The sequence below is a fragment of the Uloborus diversus genome, unplaced genomic scaffold (assembly GCF_026930045.1).
Source record: "Uloborus diversus isolate 005 unplaced genomic scaffold, Udiv.v.3.1 scaffold_295, whole genome shotgun sequence".
NCBI lineage: Eukaryota > Metazoa > Arthropoda > Arachnida > Araneae > Uloboridae > Uloborus > Uloborus diversus.
This window is the reverse complement of record NW_026558456.1, coordinates 33,312-56,879: the sequence shown is the minus strand read 5'-3', so window position 1 is coordinate 56,879 and position 23,568 is coordinate 33,312. Positions and strand designations below refer to the sequence as shown.

At 31.7% G+C, this 23,568-nt stretch overlaps 1 protein-coding gene and 1 long non-coding RNA gene across 2 annotated transcripts in view; one reads left to right on the top strand and one right to left on the bottom strand.

Moving 5' to 3' along the window:
* Positions 1-7,149: 7,149 nt before the first annotated feature.
* On the bottom strand, positions 7,150-14,317 carry LOC129233259 (uncharacterized). Its single transcript, XR_008581444.1, has 3 exons — positions 14,239-14,317; positions 10,257-10,309; positions 7,150-7,249 (listed from the first exon to the last, which is right to left on the bottom strand). It is a non-coding gene; the product is annotated as an uncharacterized LOC129233259 (long non-coding RNA).
* Positions 14,318-15,182: 865 nt separating this feature from the next.
* Positions 15,183-23,568, top strand: part of LOC129233258 (pyruvate dehydrogenase E1 component subunit beta, mitochondrial-like) — a gene marked incomplete at its 3' end in the record, with an annotated part of 39,013 nt that continues 30,627 nt past the window's right edge. Inside the window, 2 exon segments of the mRNA XM_054867310.1 lie at positions 15,183-15,299; positions 16,675-16,722. Coding sequence (XP_054723285.1) covers positions 15,228-15,299; positions 16,675-16,722 — 120 coding nt within the window.

Genomic DNA, 23,568 nt, shown 5'->3' with positions numbered 1-23,568 from the left:
TAATATATTTTTTTACTTCTTCAAAGTTTCCTATGCATGATGTTCTTCAGACTCACAACAATTATTTGATTTGAAACAGGTATTGTTTTAAAAATTTCTATTATTTATTATCAACGCCTACATACTTGCTTTTCAACTCTGCCAGCCCACCCCCCAAAACATATTGTGATTTTTTTAAGTAGTATAAATGTTTCTTAGAATTAAATAAAGAGGAAGCAGAAATTTCATACATACTAGCTAAAAAAATTTTAAAAATAAGATGTGATAATTTAATGAATTTTTCAAAGCAGAAAAAGTATGAAAATGCCAATAAAACAATTGTTGAGCAGAAATTTTTAAGAACTGTTGGAACAATTAATGATTATAATAATTGACACAACGAACAAAATTTTGAATACACAACAAAAATAAATCCTTGACTTCGTGCTACTAGCATCGTTTTATGACATTTGCAGAAGTTTGATAGATCTGCTGAAGCTGAATTCCCTGATTTCTGGATTCTAACGCTATTACAAACACCCTTATCAACATTTTAGATCAATTTAATTTTTCAAGGTCTTTATAAACCAAAGATACAACTTGTTATAATACTAACTTTTAAGAATGCTAAATGTGTGAATCGATTCAAGTGCAACAGGATAGACATTTTTCAATGAACTTGAGAACTGACGAGTTTACAAGTCCTCTACAGACAAAAGAAAACTAAGCAAGGTTCAAACTAATGGTATGAATAAAATAATTGATGTCCAAATGGTGAAATTACAGAGTAAATTAAAAAGAGTGAGTTTTACAGATCAGGATGCAAAAGGATTTCGAAATTCGTAAATGATCGGGATAGGTGAGTAAGAAACAGTTAAAATTCGTAAAATTTCACAGGCATTGTATGTTTCATCTACGTAGAGTTTAAAACATCTGTTTTTTTAACATTAAATGGTTCATTTTTTTCAGAGGAAGAGATTTGTGAAAGGTCAGTTTAAAAAAATGAAAAATACTGAGAAGGGACTGATTTTCAAAAAAATATTTTGTGCACTGTCAATTTATGAGATAAAATATTTAGTGTAAAGTTTGTAAAGTTTTGCAATAAAATACTTTATAAAGGGTCTTCTCCTCTTAAAAGAATACTTAAATTCTCCTAAAGAAACAACAGCTAAATTTTCAAAAAAAAAAAAAAAAAAATTAGGAATACCAACAAAATTTTAGTACAATTTTAGGAGATTGAATTTTTTTCAGGAAATTTTGGAATTGTAGGGAGAAGGAGAACCCTGCTTAATCAAATCTCTTACTCGCAAGAAGTCCAAACGAAACAAATTCTAGTTAATTTATGGGTAAAGTTTGACTTTTTGGTCAAAAGGTAACAAATCTGTCATCTAGAATTTTTATTACGAGCAAAAGGAGACAGATCCTGAATGTATCTGTTGTATGAAATCTTTTTGATTCAAAAGAGCACATGTCCAAAGTTTAATCCACTAGTTTTAAGTTCAAGGTACTTCAATATGAGGTGGTGAAATATTAGGGTTTTGATGAAATTGGAACAGTCAACATTCAGGGTTTCGTTCAAAAGGACACATATCCAAAACTAAGATGGGAATTTCTCCTTGTTTTTTTGCATGAAAATTTCATACTTAGGTACATAATCTGAGACACTTTTGTGCTCAACTCTGTATGCAGGAAAAATGATAAAACTATTTTGCTGTTCCCAAATTTGTTTTTTCCACCACCTGAACATTTTTAGAAAATGGATATGCTCTCTTTTGGTAAATTAGGCCTCAATTAATACTACAGACTAAACGAGATATGTTTTTAAGTTCCGAGCATCCGCCTCTCAGAATTGCACTGAGCCAATGCACCAACTGTTAAGCTGCAGGCTAGCTTAGCAGTTGGTGCGTTGGTCCCAACCCTAGTGGGAAGCAATTACCCCAGTAGCAGAAACTTTCTAGCCAGTCTGCGACACTATTTTAGGCAGTTGAAAATAATCTGCAGTGTTATTATGAGTTTCATTTTCAGTTTTCATAAAATACGCAAGTCCCTGGTAAAGGTGAAGTCTCAAAAATTTTCCAACTGGTCAGTGGCCACTAGACTCGAAAAACTTAGTAGCCACTACTGTGCTGAGTTTAAAAGTATAAAAAAAAAGGAGGGGGGGGGAGAGCAATTTTCACTACTTTTACAAAAATAAGTAGAACTTTTTGCGCACTATGAAAAACAATTATTCAACACATATTTATTTAAATATGGAAAATTTAAGTTAAACTAGGTTTTTGAATTTTTTTCAAATGAATAAATAAACAAACTAGCAATGATAAATACAATAATGAGAAGTTGGCAGGAAACTGCATTTTAGAGGAACGTTTTAGTTTATAGCAAAGCTTCCAAAGCAATGAGGATCAAATACAATTGTGCAAATAACAATTCACATAAGATAAATAAATACCTTTGTGCTGAACAGTAAAGTAAGGAAAACAAAGCTTTAAAAAAAAAAAAAAAAAAAATTAGCCAATTACAGCTTGTTTACATCCCCCCCCCCCATTTTCTTCCATTTACAGGGTGGCGACAGGAACTCTGAAAAAAAGTTCCCTGACTTTTCCCTGATTTCCCTGATTAAGTTCACCAAATTTCCCTGATTTACGTTACCAATGATAAAGGTTTCCTTTCTTTGCTCTACTTGAAATCCATCGTATGTTTGTATAAAATGCAGTATTTTTAACGTTTTAAGTTGTGTAAAGTTGATGAACTAAAGATATAGTTTTAAAAGATGCTACTTTTTTAACAAAACGATAAAAAAAACATATCAAGTCAATTTTTTTTGGAGGGGAAAAAAACTACAAAACAGTATATTAAATTTTTCTACATGGAAACATTATAGAAAATTTTAAAAAAGTACTTTAATTCTAGAAACCACTTAGCATAAGAATTTTAAGAAACTATTAAAATCACTCTTAAAAACATTTGTGTATTTATGGTAGAACTAAAAAGTAATTGAAATTATTTTGAACTAAATTTTCAAACAATATAATAATTGTTGCAAGAATAACAAGTAATAGTGAAGGAATGGAAGTAATGTAGTTATTCTTATATAACTAATTGACATATTTATGCAAAACAGATGAAACCTTTTGACATAGAGAGCTTTTCTCTAACCAAGAACATAGGCTTTAATGAATGAATACAGCATTTTAACAATAAAAAATAAAGATATTTACTTAAGTACACAAGTTAACTCTATTTCAAATGATTTATGTATGTAACGAAAAAAATCTTAGATTGCTTTTGTAAGAAACAACTTTAGAATGGAAGAAAAAAAAACAGAAAAAAAAGCAATTAGTCAACTTCAAAATATATAAAAGAAGAATACAACTTGGTTATAAAATAAAAGAATCATTTTAGCGTGAAGAAAAAAAAACCCTTTATAATCTGCTGCGACAGCAAATAGTATAACGGCAAAAAACAAAGTTTTTTTGATTGAAAGTTCAATTTTAGCAATTAAATTAAAAACGCGAAGAAGTAATAGCTTTTAAGTTTTTATCAGTATTAATTCAAAAATCAAAGATTTCTTCTTAAAATCGTGATTACAGTACGCAAATCACTTCGAGACAATGGAATAAAGGCAAAGGAGCTAAGGCATTAATGAAGGCTTCCTTTTTGCCTGTATGATTGTTTATTTTACGTCGCATTGAAAGCGTGAAAGGAAATTTCAAGCTAGATAAAATAAACAACCTAACAGACACAGAAGCAATCTTAGGAAATTCATCCTGTGGTTAATAAGTAAGATTCAATACTTTGACGTTGAGGGAAAATATTTAAAATTATGCAGCAGTGTATAATCGCACCTCATTAATTTTACTTTTTTTTTTAAACAGATAATTGGCACAAAATGCGTAGAGAATTTGGATACTTAATTTTGTGAAGCAAAAAAAAAAAAAAAATTTTTTTTTCTTCATAAAATCAATTTTCCCTGATTTTTTGTTATTTTTTCGAAATTCCCTGATATTTCCCTGACTTTTCCCTGATTAATAAAGTTCCCTGACTTTTCCCTGATCTCCCTGATCTGTCGCCACCCTGATTTATCTTTCCTTTTTTTTGCATACCTTTGTTTCTGCTTATTTTATTTCTTGGTGGTTTTTTTTCTTTCATTCAGCTTTTCCTTTCTTGCGGTTCACGGTTACCGACATTTTCTTTTTGCTTAAGCTTCGGCTTAATCTTTGTCCAATTGAATTTCTTTTTTTCTGGGTTCCATACCTAAGAGAAAGCTCTTGGCCTTTGCTTGCATTCCTATTGGTTCCTGATCGGTTTATAGTTTTCTCATTGGTGTTTGGTTAATCCACTATTTTTATCTTTTAAGCTGCGTGCTTATCTGCTCTTGGCTTTTGTTGGATGTCTTTTCATCCATAAGCTCATTACTTTTTGCATTAAAAAAGGCTTTCCCTGTAACAATTCACATGTTTCATGAAAAAAATTGAGAAAAAAAAAGATTTATTGTACATTTTATGTTATCTTCAATAGTTTGTATTGAGGTAAAGATCCAATTCTGTTTTTGGAGACTTAAGCAAATAATAGGATCGTCTATTGCCATTTTGCGATCGACCAAACATGGCGTCTACGCGAAAAATTCATGCTTATAAATAGATCTTTGAATTTGTTACATCAAAATCCTTAAAAACTACAATTTAGATGAAATAGTCAGTTTTTAGCATGTTAGCCTCTAAAGCAATGAAGATAAGATAATATTCTAAAGGTAAAATTTTGCATTTTCAAGACACTAATTAAGAATTATCCGAAAAAATGGCACATTTTGCATACTTTTCAATAGCTTGCATTGCTATAAACATCCAATTCCATTTATGAAAACGTAGGCAATTAAAGAGTCTTTCATACCAACACCTTCGGAATGACCAAATATGGCGACTGCGCCAAAAATTAAGATATAAATTTCTAAATTTGTTGGAAAAAAATAATTTAAAATAAAAATCCTAATGAGACTACACTTTAGTTGAAAATTTTTTAGTGCTTTTGGGTGTGTAACTGGCAACCCACCGAATCCTGAATAAATCACTAATTTAACTATACGCGAAATTATTCTTTAAAACGAAACCTACTCAGTTACGTTAGGTAGTAGTTTATAGGAGGCCCCGACTTCAAAAGGTTATTCAAAAGAGATCATATATAATTACCCAGATAGCATTTTTTGCTTGCAGCAAACTTGCAACAAATTTGCTTTGCAATTCTGCAAACTTGCATCAAATTGGATGAGACAAGTCTGCAAGTCAGATGCAAACGAGATGCAAGCTTATGCAAGTCTTGCTTTCCCCACGAAGTGAACTTGCAGCAAGTTTGTCCTGCAAGTCTTATCAAGTTTGCTGCAAGTTCGTTGCAAACCAGTAGGAAAGTCATTTTTGTGGTATCAAACTTGCTGCAAGTTCAAAGCAACTGAAGCTTTGCTGTGACAAGTTTGCTTCAAACTGAGCTTTGTCATATCAAATTTGCTACCAGTTCATATCAAATTTGCATAGCATTTTTTTGCTTGCAGCAAACTTGCTTTGCAATTCTGCAAACTTGCATCAAAATGGATGCGACAAGTCTGCAAGTCTGATGCAAGCCTTGTAGTCCCCACGAACTGAACTTGCAGCAAGTTTGTCCTGTAAGTCATATCAAACTGTTGCAGGTTCATTGAAAATTTTCTTAATTGCATCAAATTCTGAAAATTTTCTGCAAACTAATAGAAAAGTTTGTTGTACCAAATTTTCCACAAATTAATGAATAAGTATAGCCATTTTTAACAAAAAGTATTGTGAACCCACTGCAAACTAGAACATACTTTTATTGTATTCATTGCAGAAATATTTGTAATCAAACAAACTTTATTGTATTAAAAATTTGAATTTATAATACTACACTCCTTTGAAAAAAATCAGGTCTCAAAATTAGTAGTATTTCTAGCAAACAATTATTTTAGTTTTAGCAATAACTGTAGAAAAATATTTTACACTATAAAAATATAATTAAATTAAACAATGAATATTTATGTTATGCATCCTAGAGAAGTTTATAATAGTTTGCAATAAGTTAACAGTACCTTTGATCTCATTCACGAAAATTTGATACAACAAAATTTTTTCAGAAAATTTGCAAAAATTATAACGCTGCTAATTTTATAAAAGTTTTTCCCTAAACAAATTCTCACTTGTTTTTTAATAAAGGATTAAAACCTTTTCAAAATTTATATCCCAATTTACACAATGTGATACAGTAAAACCTGTGAAGTTGACCACCTGTCTAAGTTGATCACTTTTTTCAGGCACGGAATTGGCCCTTATCATATAAATCTACCTTTGTAAATTGACAACTAAAGTAATGCACCACAGGTGGTCAACTTATACAGGTTTCACTGTACTAGCTTTCTTTAATAAAAATTCTCATGCATTCATCGAATGCTGTAAATACAATGTTAATTATATACAGGTGAATGTAAATTTAAACCCAATTTGCAAGTAAATTTGAAGACTTTTTTTTTTTTTTGCTTTATTTACTATGTAGGATCTAATTCTGGAGTAAAAAGTTTGCTAATGTGTGACCATACATTCATCTAATTTTATGAAGAACAGTTGATTATCAAGCAGATGAACACAAAACAAATCCCAAATTCAACGTAACATTATATTATTATTAAATAAATTCATTTGTTTTTGGATATTGAACTGGCATAATCAAGCAGATGAACACAAAACAAATCCCAAATTCAAAGTAACATTATATTATTATTAAATAAATTAATTTGCTTTTGGATATTGAACTGGCATTTAGTTCACGGTCTCATAGCGACCTTCCAACAAATTTGAGCACAGGAAGTAAGGTATAGGTCAAATTGTACAATTTGTACTGAATAACATTGAATTGATACAGTAGACTTCTCCAGAAATGTTAATTTTTGCTATTATTTTAATAAAATATACTTGTTAAAATGTACAATTCAAACTAAATTATACGGAGAATAAATTACTAGTAAATTATTTTTTGGACTTTTTTTTTCTATGATATAAATATATGGCACAAGCATCAATTAAAGAAACTTTTACTCTACGGAGACTTTTCAGTTTTGTGGTAACCCTATTTTCAGCAAACACAAAATAAATTTAAAAAGACACTTATAATAAATCAATACAGACTGTTTATTAACAATAATTACAAACAAATTGTCCAACAGTATTTACAGTATTATAATACATCGATTCTTCACTTTTCTTCATGTCTTTGTGTCCTAAAATAAAAAAAAAGCATTGTAGAAAAATTATAAGTTTTACTTTCATTAAAGAATTCTGCTAACAGTAGTCTTAAAGTCAGGCATAAACTATAGTTCCCCAGTTATGAACCCTACTCGCATTAAAGGGGCTATTTGAAAACCACCAATTGCTAATGTTAACTTAAAGAGAAATATATTTTTAATGTTATATTTGCATTTATTTTCAAATCTTTTTTCAATGGAGAGCTTTTGTTACCACACAATTTGTTTTTTACTTCTATTAAAAATGAAGAAGAATCTTTGCTGGTAAGTTTTATTACTTTTGGAGACGTTTTCACTTTTGAAACATGTTTTAAAAGAAAAATTAGCCTTGTATTCTCAAAACTATTTAATGCAAAAATAACCGCCAGCACTGAAATGCAAACTAGACCCGTTAAAACATAATGGTCCTGTGGCATTAACATAAGCGATCATTTTTACAAGATCAGGAACTTATTTACAGATCACCAAACTCTGGGCGCAAAGCAGATTAAGCCTTCAAATAGAATGAACAAGTCTCAGCTAATATGAATAGTTTGAAATCCCAGTACCAAAATATATTTTTTCAGATGATAGTAAATATAAACAGTGCGAAGCTTCTTTTAGAAGTACATCATATGAAGCAGTGAGAAGCAAAGGGATGTAAAAGGACATATGCAAGTTTTGAATAAAATGACTTTAAAGATAACGTTCTAAGTGGACTAACATTGATTTTTTTTAAAAGTCATACTGTACAGCAGCACCTTCTAGGGTTAGGGTTGCCAACCTTGGAGAAACAATTTGACAAGCATCTGTAGCAGGATTGGCAAGATTTTGGACACAACAGTAAAAACCACGGTTTTTACCGTCCTGTCCAAAACTACATTTTTTTTAAAAACTATTTTGTGAGAAAATATCAAAAACAGAACAAAATGCATCAAAGTTATGTTTTATATTGAATATTCATTCAATGGTGAACATTCAAGTATAAGAATATATGTAACTGAATGATACAGCTAATTCTAATCTAGTTACATAGAAGTTGAATTCATCATTAAACATTCCAAATTGTACGCTTTTTTTTTTTTTTTTTTTTTTTTTTTTTTTTTTTTTGTTTCGTAATAGTAACCAAACTTTTTGGCATTTATGCACGTGTGCAAAAGAAAGTGTTCAAAATATAGTTTAATAATTGACTGAAATGCAATAAATAGTTACAGAATGTATATTATATTAAAATATGAATTTAAAAAAATGCACAAGTTTTAAAATTTTAGTAAATGTCAATTTATTACTCTTTAATCTATCGTTAAAAAAAATGTTAAAATATCATGTAAAACTTGAATGCAAAAACCATTAAAAAAATATTCTTTTTTTTCCCACCAAAAAATTACATTTAATAACATTTTTCTGAGTTATAAATGGAACTGAAACTAGTTGTCTTGGTAGTGCAGTGAATTTCTTTTCATAACTCTACCAACTGTTACTAAGAAAGTTTTTGCATAATAGAGTTATGGGAAATTTGTTTAGGTAAAATATTTATTAATGAACCTTTCAGAGAAAATACAAATACTCATTAATTAAAACTTATTATTATTTATGAATGATTAATATTGCAGTAAATATCAGTTGATTTGATTACACTTTTAGCTTTAGCATACTTTGATAGAAAAGTGTATTTTTGGACGGTAAAAACCGCCTGTTCTGTCCGAAACCAGTTTTAGACAGTTCAAAACTCAACCCTGATCTGTGGTGAATTTTAGGAGCAGCTCGGTATTTTGCATAAAATTCAACAAAAAACTAACTTTAAATCTCAAAAACACTTATCTAAAATTATTTTTGAGCTATAATAATCATTTTAAACACTTGCATAAAAATAATTATTTTTTACTTAATAAGATAGTTTTAAGCACTATGTCATGCCTTATGCTTTTGAACGCCCGACTGTGAAATGCGGAGCAAAATAACTTTTTTTGCAGAGCTACGGAGTTTTGCAGACATACTTTGTTTTAAGTAAAATTTAGAAATGATAGTTTAATAGCATAATCCAGCCTTCACATTCCCCATAAATAGTAAAAAAAAAATTAATTTGGCGAGTTTTCTTCAAAGCAAAAATCCTGACTTGTCAAGACCTACTTGTAACATTCCCCACACAAATTGAAGGATTTATTACTTCCAAACAAGCTTAGGTTTGTAAATATGACGGAAATACAATACCGGTTTAAACTAAAAAACTCCAATCGTTCAAATTTGCTTGCGAACAAAAGCTTACTAAAAAAACATTCAAATTAAAAACTTGCAATAGCTGTCATAAATCCTGCTGAAATTTTAAATGGGTAATTGGTTGGTCTAAACTTGATAGGAAGTAAAATGAAATGACAAGTTAAAAATCTGATTTTCAATGCATACTCAAAAATTTTTGTGTTCCCCCCCCTTTTCTTAAATAATTCAAGCTAGCATATGTATTTGCTATAGCCGAAATGCATTAATTTAGCTTACATGCTAAATGCAATGTATATATAAGATTTTCAAAAAGAGCTAACCTCATATACAAGTGCATGATATTCTTTATTAATGTTATTTTCACAATTATTTACTATCTAGTCAGTCCAATTAACTTAAAAATATTTATAATTAATGCACTTACTTTAAAAAAAACAATCATTTTTACCTCTAAGTGTTTTTTGCCAAACATTAAATACATTTAAGTATTATCTATGCACACCTATTTGACCCCTAAAAGTAAATTGAAAATGAATATTTACCTTGAAGCAAATAAGAAGGGAAGTAATTATTCTGCTGCTGAATACTTTATATAAAGCCATTCAATAAAACTTGGGAAATATGATAGGTTGCGGTTACTAAGATATGGTAAACATTTTTGACTAGAGGTGCAAGAGTTTACACTGTGAAAGACTGTTACTAGTCAAAAACCTGACAACCCAGCTTTAAAAAATCCTATTTATGAAGTTTATTAATAAAAATAAAAATGTTGTACTCAAAAACTCACATTATTTCTTGATGCCAGCTGCCATATATCCTTATACACCCTTTGACAAGCAGCTATAAAAAAAAACATAAGAATAAACAGGACATGCTATATTTGCTAATACATTTAACAAGAGCTCAAAGCAAAGTCAACAAACAAGAATACTATTTTGAAATTGTCAACTAAAATTATTTTATGGAAATATAACTAGTTTTAAAATTGGAGACAAATATTATTAATGGAGCTAATATCTTTTGAACAATAAAAACAAGTTATTGCTAAAAGCTAAACTAAGTTACAGTTAAGCTATATATTCAATTTAATTTGAATTCCGAAATATAGCGATATAAAACATATGAAATCATCTGGCAATCCACAGGCAAAAAAGAAATTATTCGAGCAAACTTTGTTTCGATAAAGGTAAAAAATCCTACAATAATTATCAGAATAATCATTCTGCACAGGTATATTTCAAGCCTTGTGTTAAACACAAAAGTTATGTTTTTCCTTTTTTTTTTTTTGGTATAGAAATCTCAAAGAAATGTTTTTAAATTTTAAACCATTTCTTTAAAGCAGCTTCTCAAAATAGTTAACAATAATCAGTGCAAATGTAAATCATGCTGTGCAACAAGCATGTCTAGAAAAATGGCATGAAATTTACAGAGCTCATAGAACATTTTCAGTGTCAAAAAGTAGAATATTTTCGAAAAAAGGAGGAAAAAGTAGAATTAATACTTGATTTCAAAAGCAAGAACAAAAGCAAAACAATTAAAAAGTGAACACATAAGTATGTCATTATCTGTTTACTGCATCTTACTAGAAGTTTTGCCACGAGAAAACTACATACATTTATAAAAATCAGAATGCCCCGAAAGGAGGTATTAGTCAAAATCCCATATTCAGCAAATTTTAGCTGATGATTTGGCAAATCTGGAGATTAAATTGCAAGTTTTTAAATATCCAAATATTCCTTTTCATTGGTTGTAGGGGGGAAAGAGACACATAGGAACAATTTTTTACATTTCTTTATTTTTCAAAAAGAAATATCAATTTCGCAACACCAAAATATCTCCAAAATTAAATAGGTAGCCTTTTCTTTGTGTCATGAACTTTTAAAAAAATGTGTTTAATTGCTTACATGTGCCCTTTTTGGGGAGAACATATAAACAGGCCTGGGACACATATGAACATGATTAAAAAATGCAGGACATGCATCATATTTTAAAGAACAATATAACGATTTGCAATAATGAAGTTTGACTAAGCAATTTAAAATATGTTTTCACAAGTAAAAGAAAACGGTGAAATTACGTAAAACAGCTGCTCAAAGGAAGAAGTTTCGACCCGAGAAACATAAATCTCATTGTTGCAAATATTTGTAAAAGAGAATGAGTACTGGGACTGCTATTATTTGAGATTTTTTCAAGATAAACATGCCATGTTCACAAGTCTCTCTCCCCCCCCCCCCAAGTGTGAATAACCATATTTCACCAGTCGATAAAATTTGAAGTCCCTATCAGAAAACTGAGAGGGTCCCTGATAACAATAATGGCAGTAGTATTTTACTTCGTGCAAAATTTATACTGAATGAAATATACACCAATATTTTGAAAATTGGGATTGAAGGCTGGTAAAGAAAACACATTCATTTGAAATGCTTATAATCAATATTTCACAAAAGATCATACATTTAATTTACTGCATTTTAATTTGATGTAAAATATTCCTTCAATGAGAAGAACAAATAGTATATTCGTAGTTATTCTGTCTAGAAGTTTTTACAAAATAAAGGTACGATTGATCCAGGGTGCAAGGCAGCCGTGAGCTAAGGCAAGCCACTTGTCGGTTTTATCGCCGGGCCCCGTGCCTCCATTTAGCTTGTTAAATTTGTCTACTGCGATTCCAAGCCGGGCCCCTTCAAAGGACGGGTCGCTAGTTTCCGACTAAGCTGACATGGCCTCTCGTCGGCACTGCCAGGGTGGTAAAATGGATAATTTTACCAGGTATTCAAGAAAAGACCAAAGAGGAATACAATTCGCAACAAATTAACAAAATTATGAATTTTATTTAATATATAGATTGAAGCAAACCTAACGCTTTAGTGATACACTGAATATTCAGTTGGTATTCAGTACACTGCCTATTCCGCAGAAAAACCGAATATTCAAAATACAAAAGAGTCTTAAAAGTTCTGGGTTCTGCTCTACTTGAGGTGCTTAATGTTTCTAGTTACATTTTTTGTTAGAATGAAATGATTTTCATTAACATCTGAAAAATGAAATATTTTGCTACGTTGTAATCCCAACTACATCTGATTTTCGAGACTCTACGGCACTTAAAATATGTTTAACAAGAGTAAAAGTTAAAGTAGCGTTTTAACAAATTTAAATATACAATAATAGGTCAGGGCTACAAAATTCTTTAAAATTTTAACATGCCCTGCTGGGCACGTATGTAAAAAAAAAAAAACATGTCAGAATAAAAAATTTTAAATGCCCAGTTTTTTTAAATTTTATAATAATAAAAATATTTGAATTTGTCGTATAGCATTAATCAGACAAAAATTACACCTGATTCAAGAACTGTTTCAATATAAAACATATAAAATAAAAGTTATAATAAATAGTAGGGGACTGTGGGGCAAAGCGAAATGGTTAAGATGACTGAGCTTTTTCAAAATGAACAAATAGGAAGTTTGTTTTGAATATTACAATATATAGAGAAATAACATTACACATAAAATAAAACTTGCGTGAAAACATTATTTTTTATTATTGGCAGTAAAATTTAGCCTTCGAGAAAAAGTAGAAGTTTTTTTCACGGTTTTTTTTTTTTTTTTTTTCATGGGACAAAGTGAAAAATGAAATATTTTCCATTTGATTGTGAAATTTTTTCGAACAAAATAATGATCAAATAAATAATAATTCACTAAATGAAAAGATAATGAAACAATAAACTAATAAATAAATTTATTAATTGATACAAAGAAAATAAATGAGTGAATAAAATAGAAAGTGAATGCATAAGAAAATAAGTGAAAGAGTGAATTAATAAGTGAATGATTAAATTAAGGAAAAATTAGTTAATTAATGAATGCGTAAGTGATTTGGTAAATGATTGAATAAGCAAACAAAATGAATTATTTCACTTTGCCCCGCATTCACTTGACTAATTGAGAAAAATATTAAAAATACAAATGAGTGAATATCAATTAAATAAATACTGCACAGAATATTAGGAGTTCCCAATTAATATTTCAAATGTTAATTACAAGAACTTTATGATTTAATAACACCAAAAATAATTTTCGACTAACAACAAAACATTACAATTTGAGTATCAATTTTGGAAAATAGCTTGTATTATCATATGCTGATTTTCAGAGGTATTTTTTTCTTGACTGGAATCGACTATGTAGTAAATCACTATAGTACGAAAAAATTCAAACTGTTACTTTGAAATATTATCATTCCACTCAATTTTAATGTAAGAGAACATTCTCAGATGGTCAGATGTTAAGTTATCAGTTATGCAAAATTGCAGATAAACAAAGTTTCCCATTAACTATACTTATTGATTAGCTTTTGTTTTAGGAATGATTTTCATTTTATTTGCATGAAGTATTTGCATGAACTATTAAATTAAAGAAAGGATTCAATGCCAACACAACGTAAAAAAAAACCGACTACAGTATATTTGGGATCGAGTTTAAACTTTATTTTAAGACATCGACAGTCGATCGAATTAAAACATACGGTTTGATAAAATCTTTCAAATAAAAATTGTTACCAACTGTATTTAATCCATCCTGTATGCATATATTCAAAATTATTCATAAACCTCAAGTTTAAAAAGCTTAACATCGAGTTTGAAACATGTGCTACGCTACAAAGAAATGCTTTGACGCGAATCGTGATAGTGAAAAAATATAAACACCAGTGCATTCTTCTGAATTACAATTTAAAGAAAATTGCATTTGAATAAATATTAAACTGATAAATACCTTTTCTCTGCTGTTCCAACGTGCAGCTTACTTCGTCAATCCATCATGGCTCCCTGCTTCGTTTGCTTCTCCGTGTTTGGCGCCGAACCGTAGACTATGTACTACCGCGCATGCGCTGGGTGTCGTGATTGAAACAAGTGTTCATCAAACAAGCGTTTGCAAGAGTAGTTTACGGTGGTGGCGCCCAACTTGCTGAAAGTCTGCCGCTAACGAGTCACGTCAAGTTTGACACAACAAGATAATATCAAGAAAAAATCAAACTTGCCGCAAGTGAGCATGCTATCTGGGATCACGATTGCTTATTGTTCTAACTTGACTGTTTTTGGTGTTCCTTTGATTTTTCCCACCGCCACCCTCCGCACCATCACCGTCGACCGGCTCCTCACGGTGCTGCTCCTATAGCGAAAGCCGTCTCCAGGTTGCATCCATGTCCTACACACACGCGCATACATACACAACTACACACACACGCACGCACAAACACATTCACACACGCACACATACAGACACCCACACATACACACACAAAAACATATGCACACGCATACACACAACTACCCACACATTCATGCCTGCACATAGACACAAACACATATGCCCCCTACACACACATAACCCTACATACAAACACATACCCCCCCACACAAACACACACGCCTATGTACACACACTCGTGATTGCGAAAAACATAATTTGAATTCAAGATGTCAAAATTCAAATTAATTTTTTAATATTAAACTTAAATCAGTTATTATTTTTTTTGACGAAAGAACCCTCGAGCAAGTTGAGTTCCACGTATCCAAGTACAGTTTCGCATCGCAGTGTGTTATTACTAGTTTGACCTTTATTGACCTACACTAATGAAGAGGAGCCCTCAAATGCCACAGTCTGCTGCTGTTGTTCTTAAAACTGAGTTTGCATTTAATACGAAGGATAGTAAATAAAGATTGGCAACATCTAGGAAGGACGGCGCGGTGAGACCTTTAACCATGGATTTGTGCCGAAAATTAATTTTTCGTTCCTTAAACCAGTCTTTTTCCAAAAGAACTAACTTTTCAAAGGTATATTAATGTGTAGTGAATACTTTAACGAGCTTTATATGCTGTTTCCTCCTTTTTCTTCAAATATCTTTTTTATTTTTTTCAATGTGAGAGTTGTTACTGATAAATGTTGTCTGCCCAACCAATTTCTGCTAAATCTTTCAGCACTCAAAACACGGATAGATCTATTTTATATCAATTTTTGAAATCATTCGTTATTTTGATTTATGTTTTAGATGATAATTCGAAATTTTTCGGACAGAAAATTAGATGCTTTTCTTCTATTGACTCGGTGAAAACATTGTCAGGTTTAGGCAATATATAAATCAATACATATAAAATATGAAAATATCGTAAATATTTTTACATTACTGTGTTATTTACAAGTATAAAACTCAAAGTTTAGACCATTAAAATTCAAATTGTTAATAAATTATAATTTTTATGTTTGTTTTGAGTGTATTATCGAAGTGCCTGTAAAATATTTTCCTATTCATTAAACAAAACGACCCCATTTGTTAAAAAACTTCCGTTTTTTTGTTGTTATTAAATTCGACTTTATTAATGTTACATTTTAACATTGATTGATTTCATAGACATCTTTGAAAGTCATAATAGGTATTTTTTAAATTTCTTACAGCATGTTAACTGGGACAAATGGGGAGGAATTCAGTGAGGCATTACAGTAATCTTGTTTCTGAAATTCATGAATTCTTCACTCAAACCTACTTCGAAACCGTTAACATTTACATCATAGTTTTTTTTTTCTGTGTCTGAAAATGTTTTGGAACTCTTAAAACATTTTTGGGATCTACTTTGATGTACCCCCCCCCCCCCCCAAATCAGAAATTTGGCGACTTTTATCCTCGCCAAGCAAAATACCTGTTTTTGGCGTTGGCGCTAAATACCTGGTTTTCAACAACACTATATATAGTAGGCATATTGAAAGCTAAAAGATAAAAATAATTAGTAGAAAAAAAATACAGCCAGATTTGCGGCAAAATACAGTAAGTCAGAATCTGCTTGATCGCTTCACAAAGAAATGGCGCTAAAACATATATGAAATCCAAAAATTGTTGCCACAAAACTTTCAAAAAAAAAATCACTCAAAAAATGGTACAAAATACAAGAAAATACTAAATTTGGCAACAGCAAAAACCTAAAAGCTGAAAAAACCTAAATTAGCAACACCAAAATAAGTAACAGCAACCCTAAAAAGTTCGTAGGGGAGTGCCAGATTTGGCGCGTAATTTTTGGGGGGGTATATCAAAGTTATACCTTTTTAGGTTTGGTGAAATGATTCATTTTGTTTGATAAACTTTAACTTCTGATTATAATTTGATTTTATTCAAGAATGAATTTTGAAGTAGGTTCAAATTTCTCCTTTTTTTTATAGGTTCCTGCCTTAGCGTCTTTCTCTACCAGTAGTCAGCATTCAGCTCAGGTAATGGATTTGATTGTTATGTTAAAGTTTTTGTTCAGAGAGTAGCCTCATTTTATTTGTTGACTAGAAAAAGGAAGGGGGAGATCTTTCGTAAATAAATACAGTAGAAATTCCTTTATCCGTCCCTCTGATCTGAATGTACAGGGGCACAAATCCAGGATTTTTTTTCTCGCTACCCTATTTTTGTGAAAGTATTGCATCATTCTATTTTTGTGGGGAAAGTTCTTTTTTAATCAGCATTGTTTTTGTGAAATTTTAGACGCATCCTAATTTTTGTAAAAGAAGTAGTGGAACAAGTGAAATTTTAGTTTGAAAAGTGTGTAAATGTCATCTAGCATTATTTTTAACAGGTTTCGTTTTTTTTGGGGGGGGGGGGGGGAAGGCTGAAAACCTAAGAAGTACGAAAAATACCATTGTCATTTCAGCTTAATGGTCTGGTGTACTGTGTACAATATAGAAAATTATGAAGAAAAACGGTTCCTTAAGACAGATGTTTAAAGATTGCGATAGTGTTGTACACTTTGGTGTGAAACAGATAAAAATTACTTAAAATACTACAAAAAGGTTTCTATTTAAGCGATTGAAACCTGCTTATAATTTTATTTTATGAGTATATTTTGTTTTAAACGGGGGGAAACAAATTTTATATTTTAAAATGCAAGTTTTTGTGAAATTTTCGATGTTTTTGTGAAGCTGCTGATTTTATTACTTGATTTTTGTGGAAAGTACCAATTTCAAAATAAGATTTTTGTGAAGGTACCGAAAAAACGGTAGCAAAAATCAGCCCGTATTGGGCCCTGATCTAATTTGTAGAATTTAAATTACTTTGAGAAATCACAGCTTATTTCCCCCACATGACCGTAGTTGAGTGTCCTTTGATTTTATTTTTTCTAAGATTAATTAAACTACCAACTGATCTGAAATATATCCAATGGGGTTTGGAATATAACCAGAGCTGCTAACTGCTACGGAAAATCTTAGTTTCTACGAACTACAGCCTTGAACTACGATGCTACGAAAGCGTGCCCAAAACCAACAATTTTCTTCTTTTCTTTTTTTTATCATCACAGAAAAAATTTCAGTCATTAAATATCTATATTATAATCATTTACATAATATTTCCATTTTTTAAAAAATTATAAATGTCGATTAAAAAATAAGCAAAAGAAACAGGGCCCAATACAGGCCTTGATTTTACTAACAGTTTTTTTCGGTACCTTCACAAAAATCCTATTTTAAAACCGGTACTTTCACAAAAATGAAGTTATAAAATCAGCAGCTTCACAAAACTATCTTTAAAAATCGGGACATTCTAGAAACAATATTGAAAAATCGAAACTTTTACAAAAATCTGTATTTTAAAATAGAAAACTTGTTTTTCTGTTTTAAAAACACAGGTTATTCATAAAATGAAACACTAAGATGATTTATATGAACAATCGCTTAGGTAACAACTTTTTCATAGTATTAAACTCATTTTTAACTGTTTTTCACCAAATTGCATTTACGCAACGTAGCATTAGTTTTGGGGGATGATAATTTCTGAATTGTACACAGTACAAAGCCTATTGAGCTGAGATACAATGGTAATTTCCCTACCTCTTAGCCCCCCCCCCCCCAAGAAAAAAAAACTTCAAAAATAATAGTAAACGACATTTGAACCTTTACAACTACCATTTAAATTGCTCTAATTTTCTTAACAGAAATTAGAATGTGCCTTTGAAAGATCCCAAACACAATGCTAATAAAAAGAACTTTCACAAAAATAGATTATTGATACAGTACTTTCACAAAAAATAGGTAGTGAGAAAAAAATCCTGGATTTGCCCCCTGAAAAATTTACCAGAATAAATGGAACCAAAAAAAAAAAAAACTAAATTTTTTTTTTAGTATTTTTTTTCAGAGTAAAATGTTACTTGCCCTGTTCTAAAGTTTTTACGAAAACTATTCATTGCGTCTGTTGCATCCATAACTGAATTTTCCGTTTTGCTCCCCCCCCCCCCCGCTCAAGACCCTGCTACTAATTTAGTTTTTCAAAAGTTGGGAGCTCTGAATGATTTCTGGAACCTATATATATGGCAATGCTTTTTGAGATATATTTAATAAAAACTGGACTATATCTGATAATAGACGCTGAACTATGCCTTTAGAATATATCTAATTATCTCTAGAAAATATGTTATCAGGGCCTAATACAGGCTGATTTTGCTACCGTTTTTTGGTACCTTCACAAAAAATTTTGTTTTGAAATCGGTACTTTCACAAAAATCAAGTAATAAAATCAGTAGCTTCACAAAAACATCCAAAATTTCACAAAAATTCCTATTTTAAAATATAAAATTTGTTTCTCTGTTTTAAAACAAAATTTACTCATAAAATAAAATTCTAAGCAGGTATATATGAACAATTGCTTAAACAGCAACATTTTTGTGGTATTTTAACTCATTTTTAGCTGTTTCTGACCAAAGTGTATTTATGAATATTATCGCAATCTTTCAACATCTGTTTTGGGGGAACCGTTTTTCTCATAATTTCCTATATTGTACACAGTACATAGCCTGTTAAGCTGAAATTACGACTGTATTTTTGGTACTTCTTAGGTTTTTAGCTCCCCCTCCCAAAAAAGGAACCTGTTAAAAATAATACTAGATGACATTTACACTTTTCGAACTAAAATTTCACTTGTTCTACTTCTCTTTTACAAAAATTAGGATGCCTCTAAAAGTTCACAAAAACAATGCTGATAAAAAAAAAAAACTTTCACAAAAATAGAATGATGCAATACTTTCACAAAAATAGGTAGCGAGAAAAAAATCCTGGATTGGCCCCTGGTTAGGTACCGTAATTTCCGGTAGAACGCGCCGCGGCGCTTACGTGTTTAAAAGTTAAATTTTTTGATGTGCGGCGTTTCTGCGAATGCGGCGATTGTGATCAACATTTTTTTTTTCACGCCGCTCAGTTTATCATTCAGCCATTCTCCCCTCCCGTTTCTAAATCGCTAACGCAAGCACGATTCCGTCGTTCAAGGACGAAAAAACACGGATCTCAACGTTTTCCCTGCACTTGGCATCTTGCCATCCTCGCCAAACAAGCTGGCCATCTAAAATTTCTTAACTGCTACTTCGACCGGATATTTTGCAAAATTTGAAGATCCGCAATTGCGACACGTGCAACGTGCTTATTCTTTCTATATTTTCTTGCTCTTGCTTTCGCTTAATTATGGCTCCCAAGCGCTACAAAAAGCTACACCGCAAACTTTAAGTTGAGTGTTGTTTCCCGAGCGGAAGTTATTGGAAACAGAGCTGCCGCACGAGAATTCGAAGTTGACGAGCGGTGCGTTCGTCGGTGGCGAGCGGAGAAAAAAGATTTGGAGAGCATGCCCAAATTAAAAGGGCGAAAAGAACCGGTACTGTCATGTGGCCTGCACTGGGAGGACGCACTGGAAAAAATGGATCATGAGGGCAACGGGAAGATGGATTGCCCGTCTCTACAATTAAGATACGATTACACGCGAAGGTCTTAGCTCGCGAGATGAACATCGAAAATTTTGTTGGCGGACCTTGCTGGTGTTATCGATTTATGAAACGAAAAAAAATTTCAGTTCGTGCTAAAACTACTGTGGGACAAAAGCTGCCAAGCGATTGGGAAGTGAAGAAAGAAACTTTCTTGAGGTACGTGCGTGAAAAAAATTGAGGGAAATCCACTTCTTCCCTCACAAGTGTTTAATATGGACGAGAGTACCCCTTAGCTTCGACTGTCCACCCAATAAGACTGTGGATCGAACAGGGGTACAAACGGTGTCCATCACGACTACAGGCCACGAGAAAACCGTCTTCACGTGCTGTTTGGCTTGTGCGGCTAACGGCGATAAGTTAAAGCCGCTCCTTATCTTCAAGCGGAAAACTCTTCCAAAAGGGAATTTCCCTTCCGGCGTAGAGATCTGCGCAAATGAGAAAGGGTGGATGTGCGAAGACGTCATGCATCGGTGGCTTGAAAGAGTGTATCAGCGCCGGAAAGGTTCCTTTTTTCAACCCAAGGGGTTGCTAATAATGGACTCAATGCGCTCCCACGTAATGGACTCTGTTAAAACCCATTGCAAGAAACTTTCAACAAGTTTAGGCATAATCCCTGGCGGGTTGACAAAAATTCTGCAACCTCTAGACATTTCAGTGAATAAAGCTTTTAAGGGTGAAATTCGAAAGCAGTGGGAGAAATGGATGAGCGATGGCCTCCATACTTTCACAAAAAGCGGGAAGATGCGTTCCGCAACATATGAGGAAGTTGCCCAATGGGTAAACAATGCCTGGAATGCTGTTAAAGTATCGGCGGATCCTGTCGGGGTTTACCGCGGCAGGAATTTATGAGAAAAGCTCGTCCTCATCAAGTGTTCAAAACGATGGTGATGAAAGTGATGAGGATTTAGATGATTGTGACATTGATGATGAACTGTTCTGTAATTATCTTTTTTCTGTCAGTGAAGAGTCAGACTTTGAAGGATTTTGACGATTATGATTAATATTTATTTATAGTTTTGTATTTATTTTATGATTTATTGATTGCTTTATATGTTAATAAATGTTCTCTTTCGATATTTCACTGTTTCATGCAGTTTTTGCTTAGTTGTGATTAACTTATATGGATAAAAAGGTAGGTTGTCGATTTTTTTTTGTTTAATATGATACGTTCTTATCATCCAAAACTTATTTATTTACTTTTTGTATCATTTTGTTGCAAAAGCGTGCTTTTTCTAGTTTTTTATATTGTCTAAAGTGTCTTAATAATAACATAATCACATGGTTCACGGCAATTTTAGCCGCGGCGATTACGGTGATGCGGCGATTCTGAGCATTTTTCTTCCCCCCGATAGACTTTTTGGGGGGTGCGGCGATTACGCCGATGCGGCGTTTCTTCCGGAAATTACGGTATATGGAATATATCCAGTGGTTCTCGGGAGTGTATCCTGCATTGCATTTCGGGATTCGAAAACATAATTTTAATTCAAGATGTCGACGTGAATGCTTGGATGTTTTTTATATTCGTATAAATAATAATTTAAATTACGATCAGTCGAGTCCACTGAAATGATAGCCAATTTGCCATAAAAAAGTATATGCGGGTTATTTCATTATCCGAGAGATGTTCGAAACTGAAGACTGAAACTTATTCTTTGTTAAGAAATGATGTGAGAAAACTATTTTTGCACAATGTAATGTATTGTATACAATAGTTTGTTGGTTGCTATGTCCATGGACTTTCTTCAAATTGTGCCATGTGCAGAGATAACTGCCCTGGCTATTTGGAGGTAGCGTCTCAAATAAGGATCTTCTTCGGGGAGTCTGTAGTTTGCTGTAAAGTAGACAATATACAATTCCGTGTCATTTTGTTAGCAGGGGGTCAATCCAGGATTTTTTCTCGCTACCTATTTTTGTGAAAGTATTGCATCATTCTATTTTTGTGAAAGATTTTTTTTATCAGCATTGTTTTTGTGAATTTTTAGACGCAAGTAGTGGAACAAGTGAAATTTTAGTTCGAAAAGTGTAAATGTCATCTAGTATTATTTTAACAGGTTTCTTTTTTTTTGGGGGGGGGGAGGGGGGGGGGCTGAAGACCTAAGAAGTACGAAAATACCATCGTAATTTCAGCTAATGGTCTATGTACTGTGTACAATATAGGAAATTATGAGAAAAACGGTTCCTTAAGACAGATGTTTAAAGATTGCGATAATATTGCATAAATACACTTTGGTGTGAAACAGCTAAAAATGAGTCAAAATACCACAAAAAGGTTTCTGTTTGAGCGATTGTTCTTATAAACCTGCTTATAATTTTATTTTATGAGTATATTTTGTTTTAAACAGGAAACAAATTTTATATGTTAAAATGCGAATTTTTGCGAAATTTTCGATGTTTTTGTGAAACTACTGATTTTATTACTTGATTTTTGTGAAAGTACCGATTTTAAAATAAGATTTTTGTGAAGGTACCGAAAAACGGTAGCAAAATCAGCCTGTATTGGGCCCTGGTTAGAAAGCATTTTTTTTTTTTCATTGGGATAAATAAACAATTTTGCATATTTAAGAATTTGTTTCGGTTAATTATCAATATTGCTTGGATATCTGGGTTTCGATTCTTTCGGTCCTGACCTGTCCAGATAAATGACTGTCGTACAATGTTTTTTATCATCTCTTGTGAGCACCGATAAAGAGCACTCATTCCTCTCTCTAGATATTGGTAGACATTGTGAGTCATTTTTTAAAAATAAAGTTCGGAACACGGATATCTTTCAAAACAGTAATGAATGGCCATTGTGAAAACCTTCTTTAATTAAAATTTTTTCTAATTTTAATCTTCATTAATTTTACATATAGAATTATGACAATGTACTTGAGATAAAATTTTTCCACTCATCCTCTGAAGAAAACAAGAATAAATTTCCTTAAAGTGACTAAAAGTGGGTCGATTTTAAAAACTGAAACGTTTTATGAATTTTACTTTTATTACTTAGTAAACTGAAGAAGAACATAATTTTTTTTTCTGCTTTAAATTAAAGCCTTGAAACGTATAACTCTTCATAGCCCACCCTGATATGAGACATATAGGGAGCTGGGTGCACCAATAAAGTGGGGGGTTCAAAAGTGATGCTGAAATGATAAAAAGAGCTTTAGAGAAGGACCCTCAAGCTGTTTTTTTTTCCCTAAAAATTGGTTGAAAAAATGAATTTTTATGAAATAAAAACATTGAAAATTCCTATTTATTTGGACTTGTGAAAATTTGGTTTTTACATTCGTGCAATAAATCAAATCCACTAGGTAAAAAAATTATTTTTGGATTGATCGTTAATTTTCGA